Here is a 15,458-nt window from a genome sequence, read left to right on the forward strand (position 1 = left end):
GTCAGTTAATTTTTTATTAAATATACTCCTCTCTTGGCACAAATTTTAAAATATATATAAACATTATATAACAGTGTCTTCACTGCATTAAAATAGAACTCCAGACCCAAGGAAAGCAGTCAAGTTTGACACACATTAGTGAGTGAGAACATCTTTACAAGAGGCATTTGTGCTCTGCACACAGACAGTCGACGAGTGCCTACATAACGCGGCATTAAAGGGTACAGGGTGGGTAAGAGGAACCAGACATTGCAATGAACAAGTCTTTTCCATTTCTGGCTCTGAGCCACGGACTGAGCACAAAACATAACTCTTATCCTAGGGCTAATGTGGTAAGTAACTACATTCAGGTATTAACTGTTTTCAGTACAACTTTTCCTCCTCAGTATTTCGCTTCCTCTTTGCCACCAATGCTGTACCCACCGATGCCGGATGCCACAGACTTTTCAGATTGGTGCTACCCTGCAAAGTCCATTTATCACGCACTACTTCTTAAAAAAGTTTCTTCCAAAATGCACCGACTGCTTCTGTGTTAAAGCAACCACAGTGGAAGACCTGTAATACTTAAGCACTGCCAGGCCAACGGCTGTCAGGTGAAGTTACAGACGTACCATCATTTCCTCAGACCAGCTGCTGGACTGGGCTTCTAAAAATTACCATGGAAGTATCAATGGATATTCCCACTCCACTGCCTGCTTTGCAGGGACTGTCACCCTCATGACTTCCACCGATAGTGAACTTTTACAGGTGCCAAGGGTCCTCAGCATTCCCCTTTCCCCACCAGAGTCTTCTGTACGCACAGTGATCTGCCTTCCACCTTGCTTGCTGCTGGCCTGTCTCAGTACTCTCAGGCCCTGCGGCCATGTGTTCCCGGAAAACCAGGAGAAGACTGCTTGGGGCATGTGTCCAGGAATCGGTGAGGACTCCCAGTTGCAGCAAGGGGTCTGCACCAAATGGGTAAGTTCTGCCTTGCCCCATTGCTGGAAAGCCTGCCCAGCGTCCCACACTAGTTCCCCTTACCTGACCCTCAGGACTCTTTGGAAAGAGCCAGCTCCCCTGTGTTCTCCACCCAGGCAACAACCAGTTCACAGTGCCAAAAAACTGGGCCCAGGGAGGAGCTGCCATTTCACATCCAGCAGGGAAGGGGAAGGAATCACACTGGACAAATGATACTCAAGGACTTTCCAAAGGAACACACATCCCTGGTATCTAATCCTCATTAGAAATGAAACCTCTCCCCACGGCATTCGACAAGGAGGGTTCCGATGCTGGACTGTTCTGGGAACCAGCATCAAACCTGCACTCGTGCCAGTTTAGATATTCTCCATCAGACCTGCCTTCCCCAAACAGCCAGTGGTGGACCCAGGGCGCTCGACTATGGTAAATGGGAGCTGAAGGAAGGAAATGCAAATGAACAGTGTTAGACTGCTAACTAGTATAGTTTTAAAGAGAGAGTCACACAATTTGGCTCAGATGGTCAACAATTCCACAGAAATGGGAGGAGAGAAAGAGAAAAGATTTACATGGGACTTGTCTCCTTTCTGAGGGATACAGAACAGACTCATGGGAGATTCCTGGACCAAAATGAAGGTCATTCCATTACACACAGTGGCACCGTCCCCTTCCACCCAGCACACTAGAAAAGCGTCAGGGTCCTGCATTTCAGGCAGCAGATTTGGAACAAGTTTTAATTCATGCAAGAAAATAAAAATTAAGCGCTTTGGGTTCCCCCCCTTGTACATCCAAACAGGGAGGAAACCAGCCATTTAAAACATACACAACACACACACAGTTATTTTAAGAACCTCATTGTTCAAGAAACCGAAGACCACTGCTAACATGGTTAGACTGAAATCAGGTCTGCTTCTGGACTAAACACAGTCGGGAAAGTCGGAAAAAAGGTTTGGGTAAAAGAGGTTTTTAAAATTAGTTGCAGTGCCAACAACAAAAACTTCTCTTCATCCCTCTGGGTCCAGCGCTTTCACACTGGCACTGCCCTCGATTCTCCCTTCTCGCCTTGAAGGTTTTGGTACAGACAGCCCAGGCTTCTAAACAGGCAGATCTCACCACCCTTGCACTGTTCTCACTCCTATCCTAGCGGACACTCCTAGGAGTTATGTGGCTGAAGGCTGCAGCCCATCAGGACTTCTGGTGCCAGTCTCTCTTCAGAGTAGTGCTGGGGTGAGGGGAGATGTCTCAGAAGACTCGGTTCCATTTCTGAGTTTGGGTCTTTCCCCATGGATGCATCCCCTTTTGCCAGAGTCAGAGTCCTACAAGGAACTGCGCACACGCCGCTGCTACTGACTGCAGGGGTGGGCTGAGGGGGTTCAGGCCCCTAAACGAGAGTCCATCTTCAAATGGCAGGTGCAGCTCATTCACTACCTGCTGAGTTGGGCGACCCCCTCTAGTGGTCATATCACCGCCCAGCAGGATGCTGTCTAACCCAGACCACCATGCAGACAAGGGAGTCTCCTCTCTGCGAGAGCACACCCGCCACACAGGATGTCTCTGCACATGGAGAGCCTGATAGCATCCAAGGTACATCTAATCGCTAACACAAGTGCCAGTGCTCTGGGATCTCCATTCAGGGCATCATGCTGCCATCCTGACACTCCCTCCCCCCGAACCCCATCCAATAATGGGGAGAAAGACAGAAGTAACCAGCTTTTCCACTGGGGAAAGGAAAGCGTCAGAGTTTGTGCAAAGGTGCCTGCCACCAATATAAAGAATTTCGCTCACCTGATGCTGGCTGGACTCGCCTCCCACCAATGGCGAGGACTGTTCTTTTAGGGCTCATTTGTATCATCTGTCACAAGAGTTTCCAGTTTCTTAAAAATCTTTTTAAAATTCAATTACTTTGTACTTAGCTGACGTGACCAGACTGAGTTTACACTGGATATCGCCTTTAAGCCAGAAGTGTCAGACACCTCACAGAGGTTATGTCCTATCTGTGCGCCTGCTGGTAGCACAATACTGACACTACACTTTCCAGCAGAAGAATGTGCATACCAATACTCCAGGGTCTAGACTCTCTGGCCAACCCCACACGAGGATAAAAAACCCAGGGCCAGAGTAGGTGCTTCTCGTTGATCACTAGGAAAATATTTGGCATTAGAGGCAGGTTCTGCTCCAAAGAGTGTGTGCAAAGACCAAAGAAAAGAGGGGTTTAATTTTACCAATGGCAATTATCTTCATTCTGACGAATGAACTTGATACAAGGTTTGAACAATAATGAACATCTGTCAGGAAGGGACAGATTTTAACTACAACCTATTTACACCTTCTGCTCTGTCTCTGTTCCACACAAGCAGCAGAGAGGTATACTGCCTGGGAGCGGGGAGACACTGGGGTCATTCAAGAAGGCTGGACAATTCTTCCACCTCTCTGGTGCTCCAAGTTTAAAATAAAGCCACTCACCCTTCCAAGTCTCTCAAAGGTCTGGTTCCCAAAACATCATCAACACTGACCTGTCACACTCAAAAGGTGCCTTGGGGTTCACTTTAGACTTGCAGCTGGGAAGGACTGGCACACCTGGCACGATCCCCAGTGGGTGACAATTATGTGACTCTTGGCAAACTGGGTCTATTTTCTACAAGCCAAGTTGGTCCAGCATAATTCTAAGAATAAACTACTGGAATCAAAGGTAATCAGCTGAGGTGACATGATCAACAGAGTGTGTGCACACCAAGGGTGTTCCAAAGCAGGGCTAGCAGCTTTAGATAAAGAGGAGGTTGACCCCATTCAAAACAGCCACCTTGAAAGGTTATTCACAGGCGTGCCCCCCGCAGAGTTTATTCTCACACTACAGTTTAAGCAGCAACCACAGTAATGAAAGATATTGGTTAAAACTTTGAGCATGTAACACTCCCTCCTCTTAATCTCCAGGTCTTAATACTGCAAGCTGCTAAATCCTTCTGAAAATACTGCTTTTAAAAATACAACAACTCCGGATAGAGAGATTTCTAAAGTAGCCTGAAAGCAATACTGCTTCGAGTGAATCCAGTTTATGACTGCAGGCACAGGAATTCCAGATTGAAAGCTGATCTCCTAACTCTCAGTCTTTGCTGATTTTAGAGAGAAGGGCATTGCTGAGGTGGGATGTTTTGTTGAACACAAAGTAAAACCAGAATGAGTGATATCTGAAGGGAGGAACACTTCCACACTTCCTGCCAGAGCTTACGTCCAAATTTTGGAGAAAAAAAATGGTTTTAAAATAAACAACTTAAATACTGGGTGTTTCATTTCAAAGGCGATTAACCCTCTCAACTCACGTGTGCAGTTCATTGCAGACTCACACTGAAATACTGCTTGTCAGGGTGCTTACCATTGTGCAGTTACTAAGAACTGCCTGGCAGGAACACCTTTCACCTCCCAGATTTCCAGCTCCATCCAGGCAGCATGACAGCCCCTCTTCTATAATCCACACCACCTCATCAACCCACTGAGCCCAGGAGAGAAGGCAGCAATAGCTTAGTGTGTATCAAAGAGTTAAACACAAAGAGGCAGCTACTCTAGAGAAGGCAGCTCTGCTGTCATCGAGAACCACAGGGAGAATCCCATTTTAGTGAAGGTTTAGTTGCATGTCTGGGTTTGGCGATAACTCAGAGGCTTGTTAAAAAAAAAAAAGAAGAGAAAAAACAGAAAGTAAAGTCTCAGCAGTGGGGGCAGCACTAACAGAATGGGACAGTGCTAGGGTTTGTTAGACACACAGACTTCCACTGTACTTCTCCCCTGTTCGCCACTACCTCTCAATATTAGTGCTGAACTGTAATTTACGGAGAAGGATCTGGGTAAGGTCAAAGGTCATGAAACTTATTCCCACTGCAATTGGACCTTTGACCCAGTTCATGCTGAGTCCTTTGTACAAGCCTCGGATTAGTCCCTCTTCTCTTATAATCTCTTGCATGGTGGGCAGGATGGAACCGTACACGTGTCCCGTGACCCCAGCTGTCTGCATTCGCCGTCGCACCACATCCAGAGGGTAGGAAGCCGACTGGCCGATCAAGCCTGCACAGGCACCAAACGCAAGACGTTCCAGGGGGTACGGCTGGGCTCTCCCACTGTGATCTGGGAAAGAGAGAGGAAGAGGCAGTGTATAAATAGCTTCCTGGAGTAACTGCATGAGTACAAAGTTACATGGTCTAATGGTCAATACAGCAGAGAGGGCATCAGGAATCCTGGATTCTTTTCCACTAGCTGACTCAGTGTGACCCTACACAAGCCCTTGAATGTAGGTTTAATCAGCTATAAAATGAGGATGCTGTACCACATCCTGCTGCTTCCCAGTCCGACAGAGGTAAGGAGAGAGGAGACGGCTTTGAGTGCAGAACCAGGAAGGCAGCTTTAAGCCCTTTATGACCAAGTGCTAAAGCTCTGAGACGCTGCCAGCCTGAGCTCCCGTCACCAGGGTGTCAGCATTCCAACACAGAGCGAGCTTTACCTGCATGCAGTTTCTTCAGCGACTCGTAGGTGAAGAAGCTAAGTCCAGCATACGGGATCACTCCAAGGATAGTGGGCGCAAAGCCCCTGTACAAGGTCTTCAGCCCCTCTTCCCGGGAGATTCGGATGAAGACATGGAGGATGTTGCTGTACCTGTCGAGAAACAGACCCCAGACATTACTGCCTGCGCAGGAAGGCCATTGGTAATGCTTCCAACCTGCCTTTCTGGGGGACCTACAGTTAACCTGCTTGCTCAGCTGGAGAAGTCCACCAACATTCAGTTCTGAGCGTAGGACACAGGAGCTCAGAAGGGACTTAAGAGCCAGCTCTTTCTAATGGCTTTATTGTGGTCATTTGTTCGTGACTTGCTGACCTAGCAGAGGTTGTCAGGTTGGGCCTCTCCTGAAGGAGGCCAGTTTGACACTACTCTCTGTACCAAGCCAGCACACAAGGTACCTCTCACTTGTGAGAAGTTCACTGTTTGAATACTGACCTCGTGGGGAAGTCTCTGGCCTGTGTTACACAGGAGGTCAGACTAGATGGCCTTGGAATCTATTAATCTCCTTCTGGAGAAGAAAGGCCACTAGACCAACTGCAGCACCCAGGTCACTTGCACACATCAGACTTGCTGATTCCCAAGGCTGTCACACCGAACCCAGAGTCACAACAACAGCTTAGAGCAAGGCATGAGCCAGAAAGCTGGATTAAAAACCATGTGACCTTCAAAACCATCCACCTGCATCCCAGGCGCTTACATGTATTCCCATTAGCCACTTACATCTCCTTCGGCGTGACAGCCATTCGAGCTCGCACCAGGTCCAAGGGGTAGGTTAACATGGCAGCTGTTGTACCTGCTAGCGAACCAGCAATGAATCTGGGTAAAGGAGTCAATGTTCTAAAGTCGAGAGGGAGACAAAAAAAAACAACAGATCACACTTGCACAGAATAAAGATGGTGATTTTTCTTAGGCTTCCTCCTACCACTACACTGAGCTGGCTTCCAGCAGCTAGTTATACTGGGGGGCAAGGGGGAGGTTGATGCTGATGACAGGCTGGGGGCTGCAGCAAGCCTGATTCGGGTCTTTCAGACACCATCTGCCCTACAGCACAGAGAAGGGAGCAAGCAGCCATGCACTAAAGCGCAGGGTGTTTGGTTTTCAGTGTTCTGGGGAGGCTGCGTCCCATTGCTTCTCTTGGCAGCAGAAAGACACTTCGTACTGCCCACCTGGCAGCACCAAGTGCTAACCTCCAATGCTCTCTGGGCCACTCCTTGCTCACCCTCTAGAAGGCAGGATCTTATCAGCTAGAGCGAATCTGTGCGGGACACAATCCAGACTCTAGGCAGCAGGGACACCCCACACTGCTTAGCTCCTGCCCCTCGGCTCTCCACCAGGACAGCGTTCAAGCTGAGCAGCAACACTCTCTGCTGAGCGACAGGTTCCCACAGCCTAGAGGCACCGTCACTTACATAACAATCCTAACTCCCACAAGCCTCCAGTCCACACAACCCCTCCCACCCCAACAGTCAGACTCTGCTCCCAGGACAAGGCTCAACACCAGCAGCATCTTACTTTCCATGAAAGCCGTAGTAGCTTCCCAGGAGCTGCTTGTACTCTTCATGCGCACAGAACTGGATGGCAGCGTAAGGGATCACCCGGACCATCGTGGCCGAGTTCCCGCGCCACAGGCTCAAGAAGCCCTCAGTGAGGTAGGTGCGGTAGATCAGCCTATAGGCTTCCTGCATGCAACAGAAAACAAGAACGGGGTCAAAGGTGAGAGGAAGAGACGCTTTCCACCCTTCACCTAGGATGGAGCCAGAACGTCTCCAGTGGAAGGAAGCAAGATGGCTTCGCTTGCCCCCCCCCCACAACGAGGTGGGAAGACAGTCACTCCTTTGGGCTGTGCCCTGGATACACAGAACTAGAGCATCAATGTCTCTCCAACACGAAAAGCGTCTTTTCAAGAGAATTGGACACAAGCCAAGCTGGGAAGAGTTGAAGGGCTCAGAGCTGTTTAAAGACATGTCTTTTAGTTTCCTCTTCTAGTGCTGGAGCGATGTCTGCCCAGACCACTTTTCAACCCAAATCAATAGGTTTGGGAAATTATAAATATTAGCACAGACTATCTGTAGCATCAACCTGGCACATACATCATAAAGCACTCTGCTAAACACGGTGGGGGGGGGGGGGGGGGCTGTCCAAACTCAACTGTGCAATAATCTTTTAAACAATTCCACTGCTGTCTGAGTGATAACATTGGGTGGGGGAAATACACAGTATCGCATTGTGCCCAGCAAGGTGCAGCCCAGGTGCCACCGGATGAAGAACTGATTATCCGTAGCGCAGCAGCATGTCTAGGCCCAGAACAAGAATAAGGCTGACACTTGGCGAGGTGCTGTACACAAGTATGAAGACGACAGTGCTCCTTGGGGCAAGGCTATCAGTTACACCGTTACAAACCTTATCCTCTCTGCTACTTCACTATAAACACTGCTAATAAAATTCAAGCCAGACAGTTAAATACAACAGAGGGCACTCTTATTACTATCAGTGCCATTAATCAAACCCCCCTTAGGTCAACAGGAGACAAACAGCACCTCACCTTGGCAGAAAACCTTTTTGCAGACACTAAAAAAAGAGAAAAGAAAAAAAAGAGAAGAACATTAGGGTGAAGACTTGCTACACATTGAACTATTCAGAGTCCGATGGCCATGCAATGTAGTGAGTAAAAACTCCAGGGATGAACCTGGTAGCACAGTAGCTGCAAGCTGTTATCGAGCCTTTTTTATTTCTTAAAGTCATAAGTTGCATAAAGGAGCAACACAGTGAAAACTTGTTTGCATGTGACTGTTGCATGGCCTTGAGAGGATTATAAATCTGTCAGGAACTGGAAAGCAACTGCTGAAGGTGCTGGATTGCTAAGGAAACAAGGTTTTGTTGTAGCCGGTTTTATATCTGCAATAGGGGAGTGTTATTGGAACGGAGCATTTAAACACCCTGGAATTTCATCTCCAAATACCTTGCATGTCACACAGTTAAAGGAACGTGGTCAAAACTTGAACAGCTGCAAGAAAAGAAATAATGCCCAGTCTTGCAATGAGCTCCAGGCAGGGGTCCTCTCTCCTGCATGGAGTCCCGTTGAAGTCCTGCCCTGTGCAGGATGGTGACCTCCGTTTGCAACTTGTGCCTGGAAGGGATCTTCTAAAATATGCTCGACTCCTAACCTGAGAGATCGGCTTACTTGCCACACGATCTGTGAGCAGCCGCACAGTAACTAGCAGGCGCTGTATGCTTGCTAAGGAAGAAGCCTTCATCTGCTGAGTGCTGTCTAGAAACTTGAAACTGTTTATTGCAAACGTCCACTGCAGTGGAACCAGCATTTCTGCCCTCTCAACAGCAGGCTGCCAGACAAGGTAACTTTTGTAGCTCAGATGGCCCAAGGCTGCTTCCAGCTGCCTGAATAGGAAAGCAACTGCCAGCTAAAACCCCCAAACAGTGAGAGAGAAGGAAACTCTGCTGGAGACCATGAGATTAGCCAGAAGTGATAGTTTCTAATGATATCATTTGCCTCCACTGCAGAGAGATTAACTGGATAGAGTCCTCGGCTTTTTATAAAACATAGGCCTGTACAAGTTAATGGTGATTTGTACAGATAGCTGCTAACTCACCCCTATTCTCCAGCTCCCACTACACCCTTCAACTCAGAATTTGGATCTTATTGAAAGACAAAACAGGTGCAGTGAAGGGCTTGTCTCAATGAGGTAGACAGTGCAGGCAGGTGCTAAGCTACACACAACCCTGCCAATGCACCTCTAGCCCAACCTGGAGTCACCCTGGCTATCCGAGCTCTCAGCTCTCCCCCACCTACCTACATGAGCTCTGCTGATGCACTTCAGGCCTGGTCTGCAGCCCCCTAATATTCCAGGTAGGGGCCTCTGCTAAGCACATATTGATGTGCAAGTCAAAATCGCCTCAAAATGAAATTGGATCTAAGGATTAGATTAAATCTAGAACTCATTTAATCTGAGATGCAAAACAGATTTAAATCCTTGGCCTCTAAAAAAAAGTCTACTGCGCGCACGCGCGCTCACACACAAAATATTTAATATTCCTAGGTAGTTCTTGCACTGAAACAGGGATTTATCAGCCTATAGCCGCAATCTGACAGATGATAAAAATGCTCCCAGTTCTGATCAAATGCATGAAGATTTTCTAGTCAAAGCAGCTGAACTTGGGTTTTCAGTTGTGCACATTTGTTGGTGTCACTAGGCATAAATCTAGGTAATTCGGGAAAATGGAAGACCACGAGTGTCGATAAAGCCCTCCTGCTCAGACCTCAATGAACCATTGTTCCTCCATGTTTAACATTTTGTGTAACCTAATGTGTTAACAGCTGTAAAATGTAATGTCAGCAGTTAGTTTTCTGATTATAAGCCAGTTCCCTGCTGTAATACACTGAAGCTAAATTGAAGCAAGTTTCAAGGTCGGTTTTAGATACAGCATACATGTCTCTGCAGCAGAAAGGGGGAGAGGGAGGGGAAGACAAAGAAGTGTGTGAGAAAAGAATGCTGCAGCCGGACAGAAGAGGGAGGGGAAATGAGGGCTTGCTAGTCAGCGAGAAAAGTTCTCATGGATATAAAGGAACAGACTGTTTGTTTTAGCTGGGCTGGATCTGAGGTGTACTAAGTCTCCCAGCACCGCTCTGGGATCCCAAATAAACTTGTGTTTTGCTTCTCCACCTCGGTGTGTTTATTGGCGCTAAGCACTCTGGGCACGCACCACTGTTGCTCGCCTTGGGCATTCTTCTGTGCCTGCAACACATTCAGCATACGGGATGTGAAAGGGGTTTGTAGTATAGAGCCAGATATTTTGGACTCTACTTCACTGACTCTTGAAGCAGTCTCTACAACTGATTGAACTTGCAACCACAATAATTTTAGATCAAGTTAATTTTTCAGTAGAAACAAACAATGTAAGTTTGAGTAAACACGTTCTACTTACCCATCCTTTAACAGGAAACCCCAGGCGTCTATTTACTTCCTTCTGATTGTCACCATGTCCCCATTCCCTTCTTCCCATATTCCCTGAGGTTATGCAGCCCAATAGCGTCTTTGTACTTTTCAATGTACGTCTCCAACCTGAACAGTCTCACAAAGCCCAGACATGGAAACCCAATCCATTACGCCAAGTCTTCAAAATGGCATCACACCCCCCTTCAGTTTTAACCGCGACACCTTACAATACATGGCTGCTATATGTTTCGAGAACCTCCCTCACGCCCACAGACGATAAGAAGATGCCAGACCCACACCCACAAGCTCATCTTCCACTGAGAAACAGTGGGCTCAGTCCTACACCACAGAAGTAAATGGCAAAATCCCCTATGACAACAGGAATAGGATCCAGACATATAGGCTTAATCCTAACTGAGATCTGTGGCTGATTGTCACCTCTCGGGATCAGGACTTGTATCCCAAGCAGGAAACAAAGGTCTCGTGCTCCTGTCAAAGCCGCACAAGGTTTTCTGCAGGTTTAGGAAGAGCAAAACATCAGAGCACAGATCAGCTGTACTGCTGAAAGGGGATAACAGGCACTCCGTTCTTTTAGAAGCTGGCTGCTTTCTCAAGGGCTCACAGCATTCACCTTGAAATATGATTTTTGTCCTATCCAGCGGCGCTACTGCTGTTTTTGCAACAGCACCAGCCAATGCACCAGACATCAGGGAGTGGATCACTTTCCTTTTCTCCGGGCTCCCCTAGGAAAAAAACAACACAGAACATATTACATTGCTCAGTGAAGGGACAGAGTTAGGTGACTGGGATGCAAACCAACTTTCCTGTACATAGCGTCTAAGCGTATGCCTGCACTGCAGAGGTCTGAGCACCGAGATATGTGAACCAGAGTTAGCCACACTGGGTGCGACTGAGCCTGCTGCTAAGCAACACTTGAGTCATACCTGTATAGCTGCATCCCTGCTGGTGCTGTACTCACCCCGGTTAGCCCCAGAAAATCCTAAAGCCTGTCTCAAGATCCTCAGTGCTGCACTAAGCTGCTCTACGAATTGTTTCCTAGTGCATTATAGGAGAATTTGTCTGTCCTTCCTAACCCCTTCAGGGCTATGGGCACCCAGGTTAAAATCTGCACCCACCCTGCAAAGCAGATGGGTTACAGCCTGTGGTAAAGTGAAGTCCTGGCTCTAATCTACATACCCACCAGGAAGCCTGGATTCAAAGCACATATAAACCCAGGTAAAAGCTGTGTGAGCGTAGACGGTTTATGGCTAAAAGCCAGGCACAATGAGGACATTTGTACAGCTGTCTCAGGGCTCTTGGGAGAACATTTGCTTAAATAGTATTTCAACGTGTGGGAAACAACAACTGGCAGTTCTTTGCTGCTGAGTTTCTTTAGCAAAGCTTTTTATTCAGAGACTTGGACAAATGGAAACCAATGTCAGTGTTTCAGAAACTCCAATACAATCCCCAAAATGCCAGTTACGCCAAAGCAAAAATTCATCTGGACCCTGAAGAATAAAGATTAAAACTAGCTAGCAGGGTACAAAGTTCCAAAGTCAATGACCTCTTACCCATAAGGTGGCCTGTCCCTTCCCTGTTAAGATTACTGTGAAAAGCACTGCCCCCTTCTGATTTAAGCCAAGTACTGAAAGCAAGTTTCTTGTTTTATTTTAGACCTGCACTTCCAGGGACACCACAGCGTTATTCCAAACTGGCCCCAACATCATAGAAGCGTAAGGCAAGACAAGTTTCTCCTGTGAGTTCACTGCAAAGGAAATAGCTTAGTTTCTTACATGCCTGTCATGGTTTAGATTTCGAGTGCAGTTTGCTTTTCATATTACATGCGCAGAAAGCAAGCAAAAGTGTTAAACACTGAAGGCAATGAACCGTCAGGAAAGCAGAGATGAATCTTGTCCATGTTAGCTTTTAAAGACACGTTTTAGGTTTGTATGGCATGTATTGTATGGTAAGTGCTCGTTTCTCAGATGTATTTGCCCAATTTTGACTGTACTCCTTGGTAATGTTGACTCTGTTCCCCTCAACTAAAGATCTTTAAAAAGGTTCGTTATCAAAAAATACTGCTCAATTGTAGTCAACTTCTGACCTCTGCCCACCCGACCCTAGACACAGGCAAGAGGTGGGCTCAACTTCTGCCCAAGTTCTGGACAAATAAATTAAGGGGAAAATAAGCTGTAATTACTTCTTTATGCAAGTCCTGTATCAGCCACATGCTGCCCTGGTTAACGTTTGCAGGGTTCTTTACAACAGTCTGCCATAAGACTTCTGCAAGGGCTCAGCCCAGTATCAAAAGCAGCAGCACATGCTGCCATAGGTAGGATTGCCAGGTGCTGCCTTAGCGCCCAGAGAGCCGACAGTGCCCCCCTCTGGCTCCCTCCCCCTCTCTTCTCCACCCACAGCAATCTTAAATTGACTCCAGACTGAGCTACATCCCAGCCAAGGTAGGAGAATGCGTTGGGCTGGTTTACCCTGAGACTTTGGAGGGAATGAGGGACAGACAGAGCAGCCGGAAAAAAAAAAAAACACATTCCCAATCCTATTTAAACAGTTCAGCATAGTGCCAAGTTGTATGGAAGAGTATCAGGAGAACCTTGCTGGAAAATTCATGAAGCATTTCCAACTTTAGCCTGCTAGAGTCCCAGATAAGTAAAAGTTGGAGCTGGCAAAATTTGTGTGGCTTGTTCTACAATGATGCTGTGGAGTCTCACTAACTCCGACCTACGCAGGTACCAACCCAGGAAGGTTGGGAGCAGGCAGCTACTCCCTGCACTGGCTCATTCTCACTTTTGTTCCTTTTCTGCCAGTTCCTTAGAACTGCATTTAAAAACCTACTATAGAAACACACTTGCTTCCCAATCATCTCCTGATGCCAGCCAGGGACAAACTCATACATACCAGAGTTTGCTCCTCTCTTCCCCAGATTATTATAAAGGAAAGACAGGTTCTCGTGAATTTCACTTTTCCCCTTAGGTACATCAGGCTTAATAGACACTGCATTTGTAAAAATGACATTTCTATTACTTTCTATTCAATACTTTAAATACTTTTCCTATTTTTACAACAGCAGCTTCATAACTACTGATACAACACAGCAAACACGCTGACCTAAGGCAGGCAGAGGAGATGCTGGCTATTAGAGCAAAGGCAGGAAATCAAGACTTGTGGCTTCTATTCCCAGGTCTGCAACCAAATACACAACCTTGGACAAGGAACAAGTTCTCTGTGACTCAGGGGGATATCTATCTACTTCCCAAAGGGTAGGCAGGAGACTGGAGGCATTTCATTGATGTTTGTAAAGTGCTTTGAAATCTTCAATGAAAGCCACTGTTGTACAGCATAATACTTGTAAACACTGCAGCTGCTTCAGGACTCTCCAAATCAGATGTCATTTGCTTTTCCTTTCTGGAGTAGCAGCCAGCCAAGCCAAACCTCCCCTCCTCCCCCTGCAAATCCATCACCCACACACCCCTCCCCACTCTTACCTCAGATAGAACATGGGTGGGTACAATTGGCTCCACGCCATTCTGTTTTAAACCCACTTGACCTTCCTTCACACCATTACCCATACCAGTCGTGCTTACTAGGCAGAAGAGTTGTGGCTCCTAAATTTTAATACAAAAAACAAACAAAAACACACACACACCAAAAGCAGTGGTTAAGTGGAAATACATAATAATTGCATCTTTATTCCTTAATATTTTAATAAGAGGGAAAAAAGTAACAGTCATTATGCTTGCTAACGTTACATATTAAGACACCAACTGGTACTGACTGTTCTAAAAGGACAAAATTCCCAGAAGAGGCACCACAGCATTTCAACTGTTCTAAGAACCAAAAGAGAGAAAAAACAGGTTCAGAAGGAGATTTCTAGATTTATTCCCTGTATGTGTGTGTGTCTTTGTTGCCATCTGGCATGTGTGTCATTGACATCCTCCTATTAATTTTTTCTGTTCTACTTCTTCCCACAAAGGATTTCAGTAGTAAATTGTATTACTGTTGCTAGGGAGTCTTTAAAATAGTCTATTGCATCTCTCCTCTAGAATGCATTTCTGCTATGGCCACTTTAACATCCCAGCTCTCAGGATGAGATCAAAACATGCATAATTTCCAGGAGCTAAGAATCAGATACTAGACTGTTTTATTCTATCGTTTGCAGTGAAGCATCCAAGTTGCCAATCAGCCTGAGCTTCTAGATCACATTGGACAAGGCACATTGAAATTTACGACCTATGCATGGAAAATGGAAACAAAATTGTCCCAGCAATACCTTCAGGAAGTCTGGCCTGAGCAGCCAGGTGCTATTTTAGGAAAGTGATAGATCCAATGCATCATATCTGCCGTAGAGACTATTCTGACAATGCCAATGATTTAAGCGCATAAATATAAATACATAAGTGTCTCCAGAATTTCGTTGATTCACACTAGTTTCAAGCATGTGTGCACGGCAGCTCATTTAATACAGAAGGTTTTTTCCTCACTTTCATATATGCTCTCCAACTGTCTCATGAAGCGAAGGGTCGCCCAAACCTTTGCTACAGAAACACAGTGATACCACAGAAAAAGACCTGGAATACGAAAAAAATCGTCATTTAGATTCCTAACTTTCTTTCAGCATCTCAGCTCTTATACTTGGAGTTTTATATTTTCTCCACAATGAAAGAGATTCAAGGTTACATTTAAAAACTCTAAGCAAGCAGCTTTTATCTGAGGCAGCAAGTTACACAAGACTTCTTCACGAGTGGGTCAGAGCTTTCCTAGAGGCATGACTGCTCCAACATGAGGAGACCTTAAGTTGTTCCATTTTGTTAGTCTCCATTGCAGAGGGATCCCAGTCCCAGCACTGCCACGCTCACTGTGCCCCCTCAGGCAAATTATTTCACCTTTGCCTTTGTTCTGCATATGGGGAAGGTGAGGCACACCAGCTGGCCTGCTAGAGAGGGGTTGTGAGGCTCTCTCAATTAGACCTAGTTGTTCTTTTTATGAAAGGCACC

The 15,458-nt window shown here is 46.5% G+C and overlaps 1 protein-coding gene across 1 annotated transcript; it reads right to left on the minus strand.

Annotated features, from left to right (window-relative positions):
- On the minus strand, positions 1-15,033 carry SLC25A42 (solute carrier family 25 member 42). The gene is made up of 8 exons (XM_032802148.2): positions 14,946-15,033; positions 13,950-14,069; positions 11,081-11,192; positions 8,040-8,065; positions 7,010-7,176; positions 6,218-6,334; positions 5,441-5,592; positions 1-5,067 (listed from the first exon to the last, which is right to left on the minus strand). Exons 1-8 carry the CDS (start codon positions 14,949-14,951, stop codon positions 4,742-4,744), a joined length of 1,026 nt encoding a protein of 341 aa, XP_032658039.1. The 5' UTR covers positions 14,952-15,033; the 3' UTR covers positions 1-4,741.
- Between the last annotated feature and the right edge of the window lie 425 nt (positions 15,034-15,458).

The sequence above is a fragment of the Chelonoidis abingdonii genome, chromosome 11, assembly GCF_003597395.2.
Source record: "Chelonoidis abingdonii isolate Lonesome George chromosome 11, CheloAbing_2.0, whole genome shotgun sequence".
Taxonomy (NCBI): domain Eukaryota; kingdom Metazoa; phylum Chordata; order Testudines; family Testudinidae; genus Chelonoidis; species Chelonoidis abingdonii.